A 21,673-nucleotide genomic window follows, 5' to 3' on the forward strand; every position below is an offset into this window, starting at 1 on the left:
CCTCTTCTTTTGGTTTTGTTGCAAGAAGATTACTAGACTAGACTAGATTACAGGACTAGAGACCTAGCTGTATTTTATTCTGAAAATTTTAATTTTTTATGATACATGTGTTTTCATAATATATGTCATCAAAAATTAGCAACAGTTAACTAATCATGAATTAGAAAGAGAGAGTCAGAGAGCAAGTGACTGAGATAGAGAGAAAGACAAAGAGACAGAAGGAGACAGAGAAAGAATGTGGAGTGCATTTGGGAGCTACTCAAGAAACTAAAAGGAAGTAGGAAAATTATGTAGTCTTATCTAACTAATAAAGCAAAAATATAAAAGATATAAGGAAGGAAACTTCATGTATAACAAGGGAAAAAACCCACCAAGTTCACCTCACAATTCTGAACATCTATTCCCCAAATTCAAGAGTACCCATGTTTGTAAAAGAAACATTGCTAATATTCAAAACACACATTGGACCTCAAACAATAATAGTGTGAGACTTTAACATGCCATTCTCATCAATGCACAGATCATGGAAACAGAAACTGAACAGAGACACAGTGAACCTAAGAGAAGTTATGAACCAAATAGTCTTAACAGATATTCACAGAACAAGTCATCTTAAAACAAAAGAATATACCTACTTCTCTGCACCTCATGGTACCTTCTCCAAAATTGATCATATGATCAGCCACAAAACAAACTCAACATATATAAGAAGTATGAAATAATTGCACGTATCGTATGAAATCAACAAGAATTAAGACTCATCTTCAATAGAAAGAGACACAACAGAAAACTCACATATTCATGGAAAATGAACAACACTCTCCTCAACGATATCTTGGACAGGAAAGATATAAAGAAAGAAATTAAAGACTTCTAGGAATTTAATGGAAATGGTGACACAGCATACCCAAACTTATGGGATACGACGAAAGCAGTGCTAAGAAAAAATTGCACAACACTAAGTGCCTTCGTAAAGATTTGGAGAGATCCTACAGTAGCAACTTAACAGCACACATAAGAGCTCTAAAACAAAACAGAAGCAAACACATCTTTTCAGCCTTGACCACCCTCTTATTCCCTGCATCAGGTTCTCCTTTAGCTCTGTAGGCAGCAATATCCTTCTCGTACTTCTCCTTCAGCTTGGCGGCCTTCTTCTCACAGGGCTGCTTGTCATCCGCAGCAGTGTTGTTCCACATCTCCGCTAGTTTCATTATAACATCACCACTGGATAAGCCAGGATGCTAGCCTTTGATTTTTGGTGAGTACTCAGAAGAGAACAAGAGGAATGCTGAAGGAGGCCTCTTGGGTGCTTTGGGGTCCTTGAACTTCTTTTTGGTTTCCCCTTTGAGGGGGATGTCGGTTTTCAATTCTCTTTCATAACGAGCTTTGTCATATCTTCAATTTTCCCCCTTTCTTTAGCAGTCATGGTCTTCCACCTCTCTGTGCACTTCTTGAAGAATTCTGAGAAGTTGATAGAAGCATTTGGGTCCTTCTTTTTGTACTCCTCCCAGCAGGTTTGCACAAAGAATGCATATGAGGACATTTTGCCTGTCTGCTTCTTAGGATCTCCTTTGCCCATGTTTAGTTGATTTTGGTCCTCAAGGCAGAGAGCTAGTGCCTGTCTGTCTCTCACTTGCCCCAGTGCTGTCGCTATGGAGCTCAATGTACTGCAATGGCTGTCATGGATGATTTTACAGACAGATACAGGTACCAAAGCTAAATCACGACCAGTTAAAATATTTAAAGAATTTAAAGAGCCCCATAATCCCTAAGAAAATAGAAGCTGTCATTAAAATTCTCCCAACCCCTCTGGAAGTCAGTCTGGAGGTTCCTCAGAAAATTGGAGATAGTATTACTTGAGGACCCAGATATACTACTCCTGGGCATGTACCCAAATGCTGCTACAACATATAACAAGGGCAAATGTTCCAATGTTTTCATAGCAGCCTTATTTGTATTAGCCAGAAGCTGGAAAGAACCCAAATGTCCTTCAACAGAAGAATGGATACAGAAAATGTAATCTACAAAACGGAGTACTACTCAGCTATCAAAAATAATGACTTTGTGAAATTCATAGGCAAATGGAATGAACTAGAAAATATCCTGAGTAAGGTAACCCAATCACATAGAAAAAAAAAAAACAAATACATGATATACACTCCCTGGTAAGTGGATAATAGCCTAAAAGCTCAAATTACCCAAGATACAATCCACAAACCACAGGAAGCTCTAGAAGAATGACAACTAAAGTGTGGATGATTCAGTCCTTCTTAGAAAGGGGAACAAAAATATTCATAGGAGGACATATGGAGCCAAAGTTTAGAGCAGAGACTGAAAGAATGACCATTCAGACCCCATCCCACCTGAGGATCCAGCCCATATACATATAGCCACCAAACCCAGAGAGTATTGCTGATTCCAAGAAGTGCATTCTGGCATGAGACTGATAGCTGTCTCCTGGAGGCTCTGCCAAAGCATGACAAATACAGAGGCAAACACTTGCAGTCAACCATTAAACTGAGAATGGGGCCCCAATTGGAGGAGTTAGAGAAAGAATTGAAGGAGCTGAAGGGGTTTACAATCCCATAAGAACAACAATACCAACCCACTAGAGATCCCAGGGACTAAACCACCATCTAAAGAGTACAAATGGCCAGACCCGTGACTCCAACTGCATATGTCGCAGAGAAAGGTCTTGTTGGGCAACAGAGAGACGAGAAGCCCTTGCTCCTGCCATGTCTGGACCCGACAACCCCTGTGTTGGGGAATATCAGGGCAGGGAGGCAGGAATGGGTGGGAGGTAGGGTGGGGAAAGGGGGATAATATCTGAAACATAAATAAGAAATGTCCAATAAGTAAAAGTTTATAATAAAAACAAAGCATATGTTGGAGAAGAGAAAAAACACTCTCAGCTAATGATGCTGAGAGAACTGGGTATCCAAATACATAAGAAAGAAATTAGACCAGTATCTATCACCCTACACTAAAATAAACTCCAAGTTAATTAGAAATATATACCTAAAATACTGAAACTGCCAAAAGAAATATGGACAGAATCCCACATGGTATCATTATAGGACATTCTGAATGGGTCCTAGAATTATACCAAACAATTGATTAGGGGGATTTTAGAAATTAAAGTTCCTGTCCAGCTAAAAAAGCAGTCACACGGGTAAAAATGGATCCCACAGAATGATCAAGAATCTTTGCTAGCATTATGTATGATAGAGCATTATATACAGGACATTCAAAGAATTCAAGAAATAATGAATCAAAATAACAAATGACCAGCTTTAAGAAGTTGGCAGGGACCTGTACAGAGAGTTATAAAAAGAAGAAAAATGGCTAAGAAATCCTCCTCAAAAGATCATCCTTAGCTACCAGGGAAATTCTAATCCAAAGAATTTTGATAACTGATTTTTCCTCAATCAGAATGGCAAAGGATAACCAAAAATTGAATGACAAATGTAGAAGTAAAGTCTTACTCTACCCATGGAGTCACCAGGAATGGAGGTATAGTGGGAGGAAGGGCTTCTTCATCTAGACAGTTAAAGTAGAGTAGAGCAGGAAGGATAATGGAACTCATCTTTGTTCTAGCCAAGTAATATTGATTCATCCCAATTAAATAGAAGCCATTATTACACAATGATCCACACTCTATGCTTTGCATAGTTTTCATTATGGTCATTTGCACTAACATGCACCATGGCTGTAGTGCCCCTAGAAAATAGAGTCCCTGACTTAACTCATCTCTGTGGTTTTAGAAACAGAGCCCTTCTCTCCTGACAGCCTAATTCAATATTTGTGGGGAAGAAATACTTAGATGCCTTTCTAAGGTATTATATTTCTTAATAATACTGCATTCTCAGATATGAATATTCAGTGGGTGGATTCAATGCTCTACTATTAGGGCGAATCATGGCCATAGGTATGATTCTGATTAATAGTTAATTAATTAAGTAAGTAAGTAATTACTACTGTGGTTTATGGAGGATAAGGGACAGAAATTCAGATTCAGACAGAAAACTTGATTTCTGTATTGGCATGAAGTTGATCCTTTAAAAATCAGTGCAACAGAACCTTTAGTTTCATCTGAAAGGATAAACTTTGAAGAATGGGGTATGTACATAAAATTGGTGGCAGACATGCTACTGCTAAAAAAATATTATGTGACTCAAGAAGACCCAGAATGCAAAACTAGGATTGATAGTCTCCACTTCTACGGAACACAATGTCTGCTATTGGTCACCATGAGTTGATCAGGCCTGACCTGGCTTGCTTTTGCCATTTACCATTTTATTTACTATGGCATCATACGGTGTAACTTGCAACATGTTTGTATCATCATCAGTAGCTTTCCCATGAGTAGTTTGTTGGTTCATATTTGTGATGAATTCACTAAGGCTTTTGGGTCTTGGGATTGAATGTCTGTAGCCTTGTGTGAAATCATAATTGCCTGTGGCTGGAGAAAATCCTTAAAAATATTTTTTAACCATAATGAATGCAGGAACTCAGATTCAAAGCCTGTGGGAACAAAATATTGGGCATTTTGAGAGTTGAGTGAAGAGTCATTTTAGAAAGAACTTGGGACTATTCAAGTGATAACTTCAGTCACCAATAAAATCGTAAACAAACATGCAGCCATAACATGCATATTTGCTGGACCCTACAGGGTCTACCTTACCATCCTCACAAAGAGGTGGATATTTTGCTAATATGCAGTTCTCATGGATTTCTATATCTTGGTTTCTGCAGATTCCAATTCTTGCAGGCTCCTACAGAAGCAGTGAGTGCCTAGTCAGGATGAATTACCACTTAAATGGTAAAGGAAACGTGGTGATTGTTGGATTTTTCCCTGCTTTTGCTGCCTACCCTCTCAACAAAACAACTGATTGGAGGATGACTAAATTTACTAAAGAGTTTATGATCGAGTGAGTCCTTTATACATTTATTTATTCTGTTTCAATATTTGACATTCTTATGCCTGGAAAAGGACAGATTCAAACATCATTATTCCAACATTTTACCACTTTAAGACATTTTCTCTCTTCCATTTCTACATCCCTTTGCAATGCTTCTTTTTGGTGATTCACCTGGTACTTTCAAAGGCAAAGAAGGAGTTTAAGCTTTTTACCCCATATCCCCTCATATTATCTGCCCTGCCTACAACTCCTCAAAATTGGAATGTTTTCAATGTTAGCTCTACAGGAAAATAAATACATACTAAAAGTTTAATAGACTATTTGAGGGGGTTCTGCAAATATAGCTGTACTCCTATGAGAACAGATAATGCGACTGAGGTTATTTTCAAGCAATTTCCTTGTGTACACTGGAGTGACAAATGTCTCTGTGTGCTGATAATGACTTGGAAGCAGGAATGTCAAACTTAGGAATTGAGACTTACTCTCTGCTTTAGAAATAACTTTATCGCAGCTCTCTGCTCCCAGACCCGGTGAGAGAGAGACCCAACCGCCTGGTCAGGTGGGCACTCCTGAGGCTGCAGAGCGGAAGAGACCACCAACACTGCTCACCCCTGCCCACATCCCTGGCCCAAGAGGAAACTGTATAAGGCCTCTGGGCTCCCGTGGGGGAGGGCCCAGGAGCAGCAGGACCCCTGCCGAAGACACCGCCGGACCCTGAAGGAAACAGAACGGATAAACAGTTCTCTGCACCCAAATCCCGTGGGAGGGAGAGCTAAACCTTCAGAGAGGCAGACAAGCCTGGGAAACCAGAAGAGACTGCTCCCTGCACACACATCTCAGACGCCAGAGGAAAAAGCCAAAGACCATCTGGAACCCTGGTGCACTGAAGCTCCCGGAAGGGGCGGCACAGGTCTTCCTGGTTGCTGCCGCTGCAGAGAGCCCCTGGGCAGCACCCCACGAGCGAACTTGAGCCTCGGGACCACAGGTAAGACCAAATTTTCTGCTGCAAGAAAGCTGCCTGGTGAACTCAAGACACAGGCCCACAGGAACAGCTGAAGACCTGTAGAGAGGAAAAACTACACGCCCGAAAGCAGAACACTCTGTCCCCATAACTGACTGAAAGAGAGGAAAACAGGTCTACAGCACTCCTGACACACAGGCTTATAGGACAGTCTAGCCACTGTCAGAAATAGCAGAACAAAGTAACACTAGAGATAATCTGATGGCGAGAGGCAAGCGCAGGAACCCAAGCAACAGAAACCAAGACTACATGCCATCATCGGAGCCCAATTCTCCCACCAAAACAAACATGGAATATCCAAACACACCAGAAAAGCAAGATCTAGTTTCAAAATCATATTTGATCATGATGCTGGAGGACTTCAGGAAAGACCTGAACACACTTAGGGAAGCACAGGAAAACATTAATAAACAAGTAAAAGCCTACAGAGAGGAATCGCAAAAATCCCTGAAAGAATTCCAGGAAAACACAATCAAACAGTTGAAGGAATTAAAAATGGAAATAGAAGCAATCAAGAAAGAACACATGGAAACAACCCTGGATATAGAAAACCAAAATAAGAGACAAGGAGCTGTAGATACAAGCTTCACCAACAGAATACAAGAGATGGAAGAGAGAATCTCAGGAGCAGAAGATTCCATAGAAATCATTGACTCAACTGTCAAAGATAATGTAAAGCGGAAAAAGCTACTGGTCCAAAACATACAGGAAATCCAGGACTCAATGAGAAGATCAAACCTAAGGATAATAGGTATAGAAGAGAGTGAAGACTCCCAGCTCAAAGGACCAGTAAATATCTTCAACAAAATCATAGAAGAAAACTTCCCTAACCTAAAAAAAGAGATACCCATAGACATACAGGAAGCCTACAGAACTCCAAATAGATTGGACCAGAAAAGAAACACCTCCCGTCACATAATTGTCAAAACACCAAACGCACAAAATAAAGAAAGAATATTAAAAGCAGTAAGGGAAAAAGGTCAAGTAACATATAAAGGGAGACCTATCAGAATCACACCAGACTTCTCGCCAGAAACTATGAAGGCCAGAAGATCCTGGACTGATGTTATACAGACCCTAAGAGAACACAAATGCCAGCCCAGATTACTGTATCCAGCAAAACTCTCAATTAACATTGATGGAGAAACCAAGATATTCCATGACAAAACCAAATTTACACAATATCTTTCTACAAATCCAGCACTACAAAGGATAATAAATGGTAAAGCCCAACATAAGGAGGCAAGCTATACCCTAGAAGAAGCAAGAAACTAATCGTCTTGGCAACAAAACAAAGAGAATGAAAGCACACAAACATAACCTCACATCAAATATGAATATAACGGGAAGCAATAATCACTATTCCTTAATATCTCTCAATATCAATGGCCTCAACTCCCCAATAAAAAGACATAGATTAACAAACTGGATACGCAACGAGGACGCTGCATTCTGCTGCCTACAGGAAACACACCTCAGAGACAAAGACAGACACTACCTCAGAGTGAAAGGCTGGAAAACAACTTTCCAAGCAAATGGTCAGAAGAAGCAAGCTGGAGTAGCCATTCTAATATCAAATAAAATCAATTTCCAACTAAAAGTCATCAAAAAAGATAAGGAAGGACACTTCATATTCATCAAAGGAAAAATCAACCAAGATGAACTCTCAATCCTAAATATCTATGCCCCAAATACAAGGGCACCTACATATGTAAAAGAAACCTTACTAAAGCTCAAAACACACATTGCACCTCACACAATAATAGTGGGAGATTTCAACACCCCACTCTCATCAATGGACAGATCATGGAAACAGAAATTAAACAGTGATGTAGACAGACTAAGAGAAGTCATGAGCCAAATGGACTTAACGGATATTTATAGAACATTCTATCCTAAAGCAAAAGGATATACCTTCTTCTCAGCTCCTCATGGTACTTTCTCCAAAATTGACCATATAATTGGTCAAAAAACGGGCCTCAACAGGTACAGAAAGATAGAAATAATCCCATGCGTGCTATCGGACCACCACGGCCTAAAACTGGTCTTCAATAACAATAAGGGAAGAATGCCCACATATACGTGGAAATTGAACAATGCTCTACTCAATGATAACCTGGTCAAGGAAGAAATAAAGAAAGAAATTAAAAACTTTTTAGAATTTAATGAAAATGAAGATACAACATACTCAAACTTATGGGACACAATGAAAGCTGTGCTAAGAGGAAAACTCATAGCGCTGAGTGCCTGCAGAAAGAAACAGGAAAGAGCATATGTCAGCAGCTTGACAGCACACCTAAAAGCTCTAGAACAAAAAGAAGCAAATACACCCAGGAGGAGTAGAAGGCAGGAAATAATCAAACTCAGAGCTGAAATCAACCAAGTAGAAACAAAAAGGACCATAGAAAGAATCAACAGAACCAAAAGTTGGTTCTTTGAGAAAATCAACAAGATAGATAAACCCTTAGCCAGACTAACGAGAGGACACAGAGAGTGTGTCCAAATTAACAAAATCAGAAATGAAAAGGGAGACATAACTACAGATTCGGAGGAAATTCAAAAAATCATCAGATCTTACTATAAAAACCTATATTCAACAAAATTTGAAAATCTTCAGGAAATGGACAATTTCCTAGACAGATACCAGGTATCGAAGTTAAATCAGGAACAGATAAACCAGTTAAACAACCCCATAACTCCTAAGGAAATAGAAGCAGTCATTAAAGGTCTCCCAACCAAAAAGAGCCCAGGTCCAGACGGGTTTAGTGCAGAATTCTATCAAACCTTCATAGAAGACCTCATACCAATATTATCCAAATTATTCCACAAAATTGAAACAGATGGAGCCCTACCGAATTCCTTCTATGAAGCCACAATTACTCTTATACCTAAACCACACAAAGACACAACAAAGAAAGAGAACTTCAGACCAATTTCCCTTATGAATATCGACGCAAAAATACTCAATAAAATTCTGGCAAACCGAATTCAAGAGCACATCAAAACAATCATCCACCATGATCAAGTAGGCTTCATCCCAGGCATGCAGGGATGGTTTAATATACGGAAAACCATCAACGTGATCCATTATATAAACAAACTGAAAGAACAGAACCACATGATCATTTCATTAGATGCTGAGAAAGCATTTGACAAAATTCAACACCCCTTCATGATAAAAGTCCTGGAAAGAATAGGAATTCAAGGCCCATACCTAAACATAGTAAAAGCCATATACAGCAAACCAGTTGCTAACATTAAACTAAATGGAGAGAAACTTGAAGCAATCCCACTAAAATCAGGGACTAGACAAGGCTGCCCACTCTCTCCCTACTTATTCAATATAGTTCTTGAAGTTCTAGCCAGAGCAATCAGACAACAAAAGGAGATCAAAGGGATACAGATCGGAAAAGAAGAGGTCAAAATATCACTATTTGCAGATGACATGATAGTATATTTAAGTGATCCCAAAAGTTCCACCAGAGAACTACTAAAGCTGATAAACAACTTCAGCAAAGTGGCTGGGTATAAAATTAACTCAAATAAATCAGTTGCCTTCCTCTATACAAAAGAGAAACAAGCCGAGAAAGAAATTAGGGAAACGACACCCTTCATAATAGACCCAAATAATATAAAGTACCTCGGTGTGACTTTAACCAAGCAAGTAAAAGATCTGTACAATAAGAACTTCAAGACACTGAGGAAAGAAATTGAAGAAGACCTCAGAAGATGGAAAGATCTCCCATGCTCATGGATTGGCAGGATTAATATGGTAAAAATGGCCATCTTACCAAAAGCAATCTACAGATTCAATGCAATCCCCATCAAAATACCAATCCAATTCTTCAAAGAGTTAGACAGAACAATTTGCAAATTCATCTGGAATAACAAAAAACCCAGGATAGCTAAAGCTATCCTCAACAATAAAAGGACTTCAGGGGGAATCACTATCCCTGAACTCAAGCAGTATTACAGAGCAATAGTGATAAAAACTGCATGGTATTGGTACAGAGACAGACAGATAGACCAATGGAATAGAATTGAAGACCCAGAAATGAACCCACATACCTATGGTCACTTGATTTTTGACAAAGGAGCCAAAACCATCCAATGGAAAAAAGATAGTATTTTCAGCAAATGGTGCTGGTTCAACTGGAGGGCAACATGTAGAAGAATGCAGATCGATCCATCCTTATCACCCTGTACAAAGCTTAAGTCCAAGTGGATCAAGGACCTCCACATCAAACCAGACACACTCAAACTAATAGAAGAAAAACTAGGGAAGCATCTGGAACACATGGGCACTGGAAAAAATTTCCTGAACAAAACACCAATGGCTTATGCTCTAAGATCAAGAATCGACAAATGGGATCTCATAAAACTGCAAAGCTTCTGTAAGGCAAAGGACACTGTGGTTAGGACAAAACAGCAACCAACAGATTGGGAAAAGATCTTTACCAATCCTACAACAGATAGAGGCCTTATTTCCAAAATATACAAAGAACTCAAGAAGTTAGACCGCAGGGAAACAAATAACCCTATTAAAAAATGGGGTTCAGAGCTAAACAAAGAATTCACAGCTGAGGAATGCCGAATGGCTGAGAAACACCTAAAGAAATGTTCAACATCTTTAGTCATAAGGGAAATGCAAATCAAAACAACCCTGAGATTTCACCTCACACCAGTGCGATTGGCTAAGATCAAAAACTCAGGTGACAGCAGATGCTGGCGAGGATGTGGAGAAAGAGGAACACTCCTCCATTGTTGGTGGGATTGCAGACTGGTAAAACCATTCTGGAAATCAGTCTGGAGGTTCCTCAGAAAATTGGACATTGAACTGCCTGATGATCCAGCTATACCTCTCTTGGGCATATACCCAAAAGATGCCTCAACATATAAAAGAGACACGTGCTCCACTATGTTCATCGCAGCCTTATTTATAATAGCCAGAAGCTGGAAAGAACCCAGATGCCCTTCAACAGAGGAATGGATACAGAAAATGTGGTACATCTACACAATGGAATATTACTCAGCTATCAAAAACAATGACTTTATGAAATTCGTGGGCAAATGGTTGGAACTGGAAAATATCATCCTGAGTGAGCTAACCCAATCACAGAAAGACATACATGGTATGCACTCATTGATAAGTGGCTATTAGCCCAAATGCTTGAATTACCCTAGATCCCTAGAACAAACGAAACTCAAGACGGATGATCAAAATGTGAATGCTTCACTCCTTCTTTAAATGAGGAAAAAGAATACCCTTGGCAGGGAAGGGAGAGGCAAAGATTAAAACAGAGACTGAAGGAACACCCATTCAGAGCCTGCCCCACATGTGGCCCATACATATACAGCCACCCAATTAGACAAGATGGATGAAGCAAAGAAGTGCAGACCGACAGGAGCCGGATGTAGATCGCTCCTGAGAGACACAGCCAGAATACAGCAAATATAGAGGCGAATGCCAGCAGCAAACCACTGAACTGAGAATAGGTCCCCTATTGAAGGAATCAGAGAAAGAACTGGAAGAGCTTGAAGGGGCTCGAGACCCCAAAAGTACAACAATGCCAAGCAACCAGAGCTTCCAGGGACTAAGCCACTACCTAAAGACTATACATGGACTGACCCTGGACTCTGACCCCATAGGTAGCAATGAATATCCTAGTAAGAGCACCAGTGGAAGGGGAAGCCCTGGGTCCTGCTAAGACTGAACCCACAGTGAATTAGTCAATGGGGGGAGGGCGGCAATGGGGGGAGGGTTGGGAGGGGAACACCCATAAGGAAGGGGAGGGGGGAGGGGGATGTTTGCCCGGAAACCGGGAAAGGGAATAACACTCGAAATGTATATAAGAAATACTCAAGTTAATAAAAAAAAAAAAAGAAATAACTTTATCTAACTTCTAATATTTGTAGTCTCTGATAACATTGACTTATTTGCTCCATATATAGACAATGTGTATTTGTCCACTGCCAAGAATGAACTTTTATGCATATACTGATTTTCCTTGGGTCTCTGAAAAAATGTTTCTAGACATTCTCAAAGATATAAGATATAAGACAAAAGTCAGACAAAAATGCTTGATTTTCTTAAATCCTGATAATGAGAAACAATCATGCCTTTCAGTGTTTAAAGGAAGACAGGTGTATTTTATCCCAGGCAGAATGTCAGTTGCTGTAGGTAACCAAACAATAAGTATCTGAAAACAAGAATTTCAGCTTGCTCTCAAGTCTCCATTCAACAATAGAATATGGAAATACATTCAGGAATTATGTTGGAGAGAATAGATGAAAATTCACTTAAAATAAGCACAGAACTGAGGACAGACTATTATCACTGTGGGATTACTCTGTTTGCTAAAATGTGCATGAGAAGTTAAACCATTAGTTCATCAGTGAATCATACAAATGTTCATGTGGGGAATGTCTTTTGGAAATTAAGGGTATTGCAATTGTTTAGTCAGAAATGAACACAAGAAACTCAGTGCAGTGAATTTACATATAATAATATAATAATCTGTGGTAGAGTCTACTAGCTCCAGGGTTCATTGATTAATTCAAATAAGATTACAAAGTGGTATGATCTACCAGACATTTGCACCATGCATACTAAGATGGAGACTATTCTGCTTTAGAGCTGATGGTATCCATGTTCTTCCTCTTCTCCTTTGCTTTCCAGTCTGGACAGCTCAGGCACCACTGTCTATCACCCCGAGTCCTTCAGGTTGTACTTCAGCATCCCCATGCTTGCAAAAACCACACTTTTATTTACATATAGATCCATGAATTAATCTGCTCTACTCAGGTGGTAGACATGTTTTGTATATTTTGAACCTATAAAAATTCATTCCTGTCTTCTTAATTTTGACAGCAAAAAAGTTAAATTCAATTAGAAAATTGATCTCTGTGGCTTGTTTAATACACCTAAGGAGAGAGTGCAGTAAAAGTGCAATTTATTACCTTATGATGCTAGAAATAAAACCAAAATGAATTTATGATTATGAAAGCTATAAAATAACATGTCTGATTTAGGCAACATTTTTTAAATATACTTTTAATAGAGGGTGGGGCACATGCAGGCATATAAACTTCAAGGGTCACAATTGCGTTCATACATTTAATAAAATGTTTTAAATAGGTGTAAGAGACTTTATATGTCATTTCCAAGAGAAATTGTTTTCTCTTTATTCATTTAAATTTCTTCATGTTCTAATTTTACCTGCAAAATTATACTGAATCATAATAACTACAGAAGATCAAAAGTAGTGCAACTAGATTATTTTTGATGATGTATTTTGGTGTGGTCTAATTTTATAAATGAATTTAACTTTCTTGGTGTCAAAATTAAGATGACAATAAATGAATATTTCATAGGTTCAAAATACATGTAATACGCCTACCATCTGATTAAAGCAGATTAATTCATGAGACTACACATACACACTACAGGAACTTTCATGCATGGTAGCTAATTTCCTTACAAAGCAATAATAAAAGACATTTTCTTTTTCTTTTTCTTTTTTTTTTTTTTTTGGTTCTTTTTTTCGGAGCTGGGGACCAAACCCAGGGCCCTGCGCTTCCTAGGCAAGCGCTCTACCACTGAGCTAAATCCCCAACCCCAATAAAAGACATTTTCATTGTGTGTTAGAATGCTTTTCCCTCACACTAACTTAAAAAATAGTTGATTAAGCATGTACTTAGTATGTCCAAGTTTCATTATAGCAGTTATATATTCATTTGTATATTAATAATTAGAAAAGTTTTCTGTATTAGAAGAAAAAAGTGAAACTTTAAGTTATTTTCTACTTTTCTGTGGATAATTTTCAGTTTTCAGTAGTTTTCTAATTAAAGGACATAAATATCTATTTCTTGATTGCTTGAAACCCTTTTACAACTTGTTTACGTTAAATGGGTCTGATATTTCATACTGAAGGTACAAAATTACACAAACATTTAGTTGTAAAAGACATGTTTATTAGTTCTCAAACTCTAATGTTCAGATATGGCACATCTTTCCTGTTTTGTTCTAAAATCATTTCCAGCAGTTTCTTTAAGTTTTGCATTGATTGAGCTATACTTCATATTTATACACATTCATTTACCATCATGAACTCAGTAACTATTTTTGGGTAGAAGATGACAATTCATCCTATGTGAAACGAACAATGATTTTATAAACCATTGGTTGATAGAGGACAAAATGGTTCTGGTACAGAATGTTCACATGTTGAATATATTTTGAGAACAATATTTTATGTGGGTGGTTCACTAAATGCTGCCAGGTGCATAATGGACAAACAACATGAGACACTGAAACTTTATCTGGACGTTTATAAGGCAGGAAGTATATTACATATAGTGTTAGAATTGTCTGGCAATGTAACATAACTGCAGAATTTCTCTATTTAGCTTCTTCAGTCCTTTCTCTAACTACTCCATTTTTGTCCCTCTGTTCAGTCCAATGGTTAGCTGCAGGCATCCTCATCTATATTAGTAAGGCACTGGCCGAGCCTCTCAGGAGATATCCATGTCTGGCTCCTATCAGCAAGCACCTCTTGGCATCAGTCTGCCCCACTCTTTGTCCCTCCCATGAGTATTTTGTTCTCCCTTCAAAAAAACTGAACCATCCACATTTTGGTCTTCCTTCTTTTTGAGCTTCATACAATCCGTGAATTTTTCTTAGGTATTCCAAAATTTAGGCTAATTTCCACTTACCAGCAAGTGCATACCATACCATGAATGTTCTTTTGTAACTGGGTTACCTCACTCAAGATGATATTTTCCACTTCCATCCATTTGCCTAAGAATTTCATGCAACCATTGTTTTTAATAACTGAGTAGTACTCACTTTGACTGCATTATCCTGATGGCTAAGGATGTGAAACATTTCTTTAAGTGTTTTATAATCATTTGAGTTCACTCTGATGAGAATTCTCTGTCTAGTTCTGTACCATGCCTTTATTTGAATTATTTGTCTTGTTGATATTTAGTTTTTTCTGTGTTATTATATATTTTGGATTTTAGAACTCTATCATATGAGGAGTTCAGTGTATCAAGAACCTCAACGTAAGACCAAACTAGTACAGATTATTACTGTTGCTCTTGTCTGCTCTATAGAACATAATGGTAAGACCCTATTGAAGAAGAAAATCCATACTTGAGTTGATGCATACAGAAAATTCAAACAGAACTAGATCCTAGAGCTTCATCCTTGATGGCTAGCTTTTTCAATGTGAGAAGATGCTCTGAACACTGTCAGAGGAAAAAAGTAAGCACCAACCCCATATAACTATCAGCCTTTTGAACTACAACAGTAAATATGGTAAGATTTGCCCCCTAGTACAAGAGTAAAAAGAACACTGTGCTGATTGGGCATAAATCTAGACAAATATGAAAAGATTGATTCTTCATTGAAGGTTTTACTCTGTAAGGTGGGCCTGTAGGCAAGACTCCACAGCATTTTCTCAATCACTGATTGATGTGTAAGGTCTTAGACTACTGTGTGTGGTGCCATCCTTGCACAAGTAGTTCTGTGCTATATTTGAAATCAGGTTAAGAAATTCACAAGCAGCGAGCTAGAAAATTTGCTTTATTGTTGTCTCTGTAAGGTAGATTCCTATTTCTAGGCTGCTACTTTGATTCCTGCTATGGTTTCCCATGTTTATGGACATGTAGGCAAAATAATTCTTTTCTTCCCCAAGTTTCACTTGGTCACTGTTTTACCAAAAAAAAAAAAAGAAAGAAAGAAAGAAAGAAAAGAAAAAAAACAGGAAGCAAACTAAGACAGTTTTCATGAGATTAATAGCTCATACTATAATTGGAGTAAATTCTGCTTGACATGACAAAACCCACCTCTTGCACCAGTGTTGTGTCAAGAATTGACAATTACTCAAAATACAGGCCTTAGTACAGAAACAATTACTATTATCCTTCTACATTGATACAATGTAAAACTGAATCCCAACAATATATCATTATACATATTGATTCCCCCAACACCTGTCATAGAAGCTCCTACTGCTGCTGCTACTACTACTACTACTACTACTACTACTACTACTACTACTACTACTACTACTACTATTAGCAACACAGTATTAAGAAAATGGTCCCAAAAGCTATCAAAAGAACCACAGACATATCCTGATCCTTCTGTTAGGAGTACCTTAAGAAGATCAAACTATATACACAACTGAAACATATATGCAAGGGGACTAGTCTATCCTATGAAGGCTTCTTGGTCATGAGTGCAGGTTTTCTGAGTCCCTATGAGCTCAGCTTAGTTGATTCTATGGATTTTCTTGTGGTATCCTTCACCTCTCTGGTTTCTACAATCGTGCCACCCCCTCTTTTACAGGATTCTCAAGCTCCACCTAATGTTTGGTTTTAGATCTCAGCATCCGTTTCTATAAGTTGCTAAATGAATCTTTTCTGATACCAGAAAAGATTGGGATGTCACAGGAGGGCTCAGGTCAGTGGAAGATGGAAAGAGAATGTATGGAAAGAGACAACTGGAATGGAGGGGGGCATCTTGGGGACAAACTAGAAACTTAGTGCACTGAAAACTTCCAGGAATCTATAAGCATGACCCTTGCTAAGACTGTTATAATGAAAGCTATGGAGCCTAAACTGGGTATCTCCTGTAACCCGGCAAGACTTCCAGTGGAAGGACTGGGACACCAGCCCAGAACAACAACAACAACAACAACAACAACAACAACAACAACAACAACACTCAAAAAACAAAACAAACAAACAAACAAAAACAACAACACCAAAAAACCTTAGACAATTTTCGTACATTTAAGATGTGTTGCGGGAAAAGTGGAACAGAAACTGTGGAAGTGGCCAAGCAGTAATTGGTCGACCATGAGATCCATGTTATGAGAAGTAGTAAACCCATGACACTGCCTAAAGTTTCAGGACCAATAAGCTGGATATCCAGAGACCTAAGATGAAATATGGGTAAATATTGCTATACTCATAGAAGCTACTATTTTAGAATAGGCAGTGATAGACACAATGATGCACAACAAATGCAAGTTCATAGAGTAAGAGGCAAGAGAATGTTCATCAAAGAAAGGAGCATATCTCATTATTATACTCACAAAATTCCAAAAGACCGTAAAACATGTAAGAGCTAGAGGTGATGGGTGAATATCTGGAAACATCTAGACATAATAAAGCAGTAGCACTTAGGTATTTACCACAATTTTGAAAGCATGGGCTACACCTGTTTCAGCCCAGACCAGACTGAATCTCAGTATGCAGAAGGGAGTTGAGCAATCTCACACAAAGCTGCAGAGTGAAGGACAAATTTTAGTTACTGGGAGTGGATAAGACAATTTTCTGTAAGAATGCATAATTTCATAATTTGACATTTCAATGAGAGAACATGTGTTCAAGAATACTTGATTCACACAGATTTGTCTGAAAGAGTTTGTATACAAGGACAAAACGTTGGATGGGCAGACAGCGGGATTTGTCTTGAAAGAGTTAATGAAGGTTCGTGTCAGAACAAGAGAGTTTGTCAAAATCCAAAGTATCAGAAAACAGGTAAAAACTCTCGTACTGTGATTCTGATAGACAATAAAGTATAGGATATGCTGTCTCTTGGTTAATATGTCTAAGGTTTTGCCTATCATGTTCATTTTCTAAAGGAACTCACTCTTTGTTCTATTGACACTTTGTATGTTTTTTTTTTAGTTTGTTTGCTTATTTGTTTGTTTTCAACTGATTTTTTTCCAGTCCTGAATTTGAGTATTTTCTGTCTTCTATTCTTCTTTGGTGTTCTTTCTTCTTCTTCTTCTTCTTCTTCTTCTTCTTCTTCTTCTTCTTCTTCTTCTTCTTCTTCTTCTTCTTCTTCTTCTTGCTAGAACTCTCAGGTGTACTTTTAAATTGCTTATATATGAATTTTCTATTTTATGTAGGCACTTTGTGCTATGAACTTTACTCTTAGTACTGCTTTCATTGTGTCCCATAAATTTTGGTATGTTGTACCTTGAATTCCTTTAATTCTAGAAATTCCATAATCTCTTTCTTTATTTCTTTTATGACCAGCAATCATGGAGTAGAAAGTTGTTCAATTTCATGAGTATGTAGGCTTTATGATGTTTCTGTTGTTGTTGAAGCCCAGCTTTAATCCATGGTTATCTGATAAGATATGAGTCATTATTTCAATTTTTTTTGTATGTTGATGCATGCTTTGCGACTGACTATGTGGTCAATTTTTGAGAAGGATCCATTAGTTGCTGAGAAGAAGGTATATTTTTTGTTGATTTGGTGAAATATTATATATATATTTATATATATATATATCTTTTAGGTTCATTTCATTCATAATATATGTTAATTTTGTATTTTAATATTTAGTTTTTGTATGAATGTCCTGACAATTGATGAGATTGAAGTCTTCCACTACTAAAGTTTGTGATTCCATGTGCAATTTTTCTACAGCATTTTTTTTTCTACAAATGTGTGTGCCCTGTGTTTGGGGCATAAAAGTTCAGAATTTAGGTATCATCTTGGTAGAAGTTTCCTTTGATGCATGTGAAATGGCCTTCCTTACTTCTTTGGTTAATTTTGGTTTCAAGCATATTTTATTAGATATTAGATTGTCTACTCCAGCTGTCTTCTTGGGTTTATTGGCTTAGACATTTTGGCCCTATATTCTGAGGTAATATCTATCTGTATTGTTGAAGTATGTTTCTTTTATACAGCAGGATGATGGATCCTATTTTGGCAAACATTCTGTTAACATGTGTCTTTTTACCTGAATATTGAGGCCAATGGTGTTGAGAGATATTATTGATCAATGACCTGAGTGGACTCAGCCATATTTCCAAGGATGGTCTCTCGTTGTTTGGGAGTAGACTATAATGGCTAAATAAGAGAAGAATAAGATGTAGGGATCCACTTTTCTCCTGAACTCCTAAACTGGAACTAAAAGTGTTCACCAGTGTTCACTGTGAGATAAATGAGTACTGGGGTTCAAGATCAATTTCTCATGTTGAAATGGCAAGCACTTTCCTTAGTGAGCACCTTCTCGTTCCTAGTGTTCATATGTTTAGATGAAAATCATGATAAATATTTAATATTTTATAATCTTAATTGTCTCATAGTAAGGAATTAATCTAATATCTAAAAATAGATACTATCTACGCGATACAATCTACTATCTTAAAAAAAGTTCTTCCAAATAAATATACACAAAAGATGCAAATGATGTTACTCATAGTTTAATAGGTCAAATTAACATATGAAGAAAATTAGAATCTTCTGATTCATCATGGAAGTGAAAAGAAAATGCAAAATGAGCAAAAAAAATCACTGTCTTGAATATGATTTTGGTGTAATTAGAAAGTGACAGGCAGAAAATTGAGGTTCATCCCTAGTTTCTCATCCTATGGTAAATTCAACTCAAAGCATCAAATACATGGATATAAAATGGGAAACATGTCCACACACCTATGTTTTAAGGTGCCCTGTTTTGTTTCTTCCAAATATCTCCACTTTCCCATAACTCTACTTCTCTTATATCAGAAAAATCATAATATTTGGGTTTTTTTTTTTTTTTGGTTTTAGATTGTCACTGTTCATTGAGAAAAAGCATAGATTACTAAATACACAGGGTTCCTCTGGATCATCCAAGATTGTTTTGTTTTCTTATGGACTTAAGATGTTATTTATCTCCCTTTCCAATGTTCTTTCCAAAAATGAAGAAAATAATATTGCATTTTTATGAGTTACTAAAAATATGTCACACAAGAATGAACTTTGATACACAATTCAAGCTAACTTTTTACAAAGTACTACCCTAATGAAACTAACATGTATGGATATTGTATTATTTGCGTGAACTATAATGATAGTTCCCCATGTGTATAAATTTTGTTGTTAAAGCGTATATTACTTTTTCCCTATTGACTAGTATTTAATGAATGAGTAAATAGATAAAAAGGTTACATGTTTACAGTGAAAATGTGAAACCTGAATGTACATCTACAGATTGTTTGTTAAAAAGGAAAAAAAAAGCAGGGGCATTGCACTGCACATGTGTAAACCTATTGCTCTTTATAAAATGAGGGACAGAGGCAGGAGAATCCCAACTGTCCTGTGAGTTATAAAATGACATGGTATTAAACAAGGATGATGATGATTCTTTCTGTAAATGTTTTAAGCCTAGCATCCTTTTGCATAGATACACACACACACACACACACACACACACACACAGAGAGAGAGAGAGAGAGAGAGACAGAGACAGAGAAGAGAGAAGAGAGAGAATTATGTACATATATCCCACAAACACTCACATAAAATTAATCATAGAAATGGCATCTGATGTCCAGTTGAATGACCTGGGTATTCATGAATTAACAATGTCTTAGTAGCTGGTGGCTTGATCAAGAAACATTTGTGGGTTTTTTTTTTGTTCTTTTTGTTTGTGTGTGTGTGTGTGTGTGTGTGTGTGTGTGTGTGTCTGTGTGTGTGTGTGTGTGTCTGTGTGTGTGTGTGTGTGTGACTTGCAGATGAAGTTGAATTCCAGAAAATGAAAGACCTGTTTCTAATTGATGGACAGAATTAATCATGGGTACATAGAAAATGAATTGATCCATTTTGGAGATCAAGGTCTTGAGAGGTCCACATTCAGGGTTCTGCAACATCCTAAAGAATCAAAACTGTGTGCCATATTCGTCATATGAAAACTTAATATAGTAGAAGCTTCTCAAAAACATATACATACTTTGAAAGAAATCTCAATGGATTCATCAAATAACACGTGAGACCAAGCCACAACTATTATTCTCACCAAGAAATGAAACTTACAGTTCTGGGAATGGGTTAGGTGAGTTGTTGGCCAGATGAGCCTCATGGAAATATACAAACAACTCAGACTACAGCCAAGGCTATTGGTTGTTCAATATAAAATTAAGGAAAGCACTACTGCTGAAAACGATAGCAATACAATGTAGTGGACACCAAGAATTAGAGCTAGTGCCTTCCCAGAGCCTTTATTTCTATGGAGTAGCATTCTAGGTACTGGAAAGTACTTTGCACTCTATCAAAGGAGAAATGTACAATTCACCCCAGCTACAGACCCTTTGATCATTAACAGTTTCCTGGCTGCAACATACAAGTATGCAATAGTGCAATATTGGCACAAAGCTTATGGGACTAACCAAGAAATTTCTGACTAGATTTAAGGTTCACTCCTCCCTGAGATGGAATTCAACACGGCTCAGGTTTCTAACAACCTAAAACTAAACAGTCCATGGACCTTGGGGAGAACAAAACAGTATTGTTTTGCTAAAGTATGTAGCAATAAAATGACTCCTTAGAACATTCTTTTAGGTAGATCAATGTCTCATTCAACTATCGTCATAACACTTTCAAGAAGCAGGATGAATTCATAAAACTTACTCAGGGCTCATGTAATGATGCAAAAGATGAGGTAAAAATTCTACTAGACAGAGAAGATGGAGAACACTCTGGAAAGAAGGGCTTCTAAATAACAAGACATATGAACTCACAGGGACTATGAAAGGATGCACAAGACCTGTATCATTTTAGGTCAGATGAGGTACCAGTGCTGAGAAGGGAAGTGGAGACAAGCCCCCTTCTTTAATTCAGAAGCTGTCTCCAAAATATGACTAGTTCCTTTCCAAACCCAGTGGGAAATACAAAAATTAGTTTCCACCAAAGAATTCTCATTGGGTATACAAACTAT

At 37.6% G+C, this 21,673-nt stretch overlaps 2 protein-coding genes and 1 pseudogene across 2 annotated transcripts in view; 2 read left to right on the top strand and 1 right to left on the bottom strand.

Moving 5' to 3' along the window:
- The window catches only part of Vom2r19 (vomeronasal 2 receptor 19), a 132,884-nt gene that overhangs the window by 61,908 nt on the left and 49,303 nt on the right, over nucleotides 1-21,673 (top strand).
- LOC108349837 (high mobility group protein B1 pseudogene) lies at nucleotides 752-1,579 on the bottom strand (annotated as a pseudogene).
- The window catches only part of Vom2r22 (vomeronasal 2 receptor, 22), a 33,211-nt gene continuing 16,254 nt past the window's right edge, over nucleotides 4,717-21,673 (top strand). The window contains 1 exon segment of the mRNA XM_003750425.3: nucleotides 4,717-4,931. Within this exon segment, the coding sequence (XP_003750473.3) occupies nucleotides 4,717-4,931 (215 nt within the window).

Source organism: Rattus norvegicus, chromosome 1, assembly GCF_036323735.1.
Source record: "Rattus norvegicus strain BN/NHsdMcwi chromosome 1, GRCr8, whole genome shotgun sequence".
In the NCBI taxonomy this organism is placed as follows: domain Eukaryota; kingdom Metazoa; phylum Chordata; class Mammalia; order Rodentia; family Muridae; genus Rattus; species Rattus norvegicus.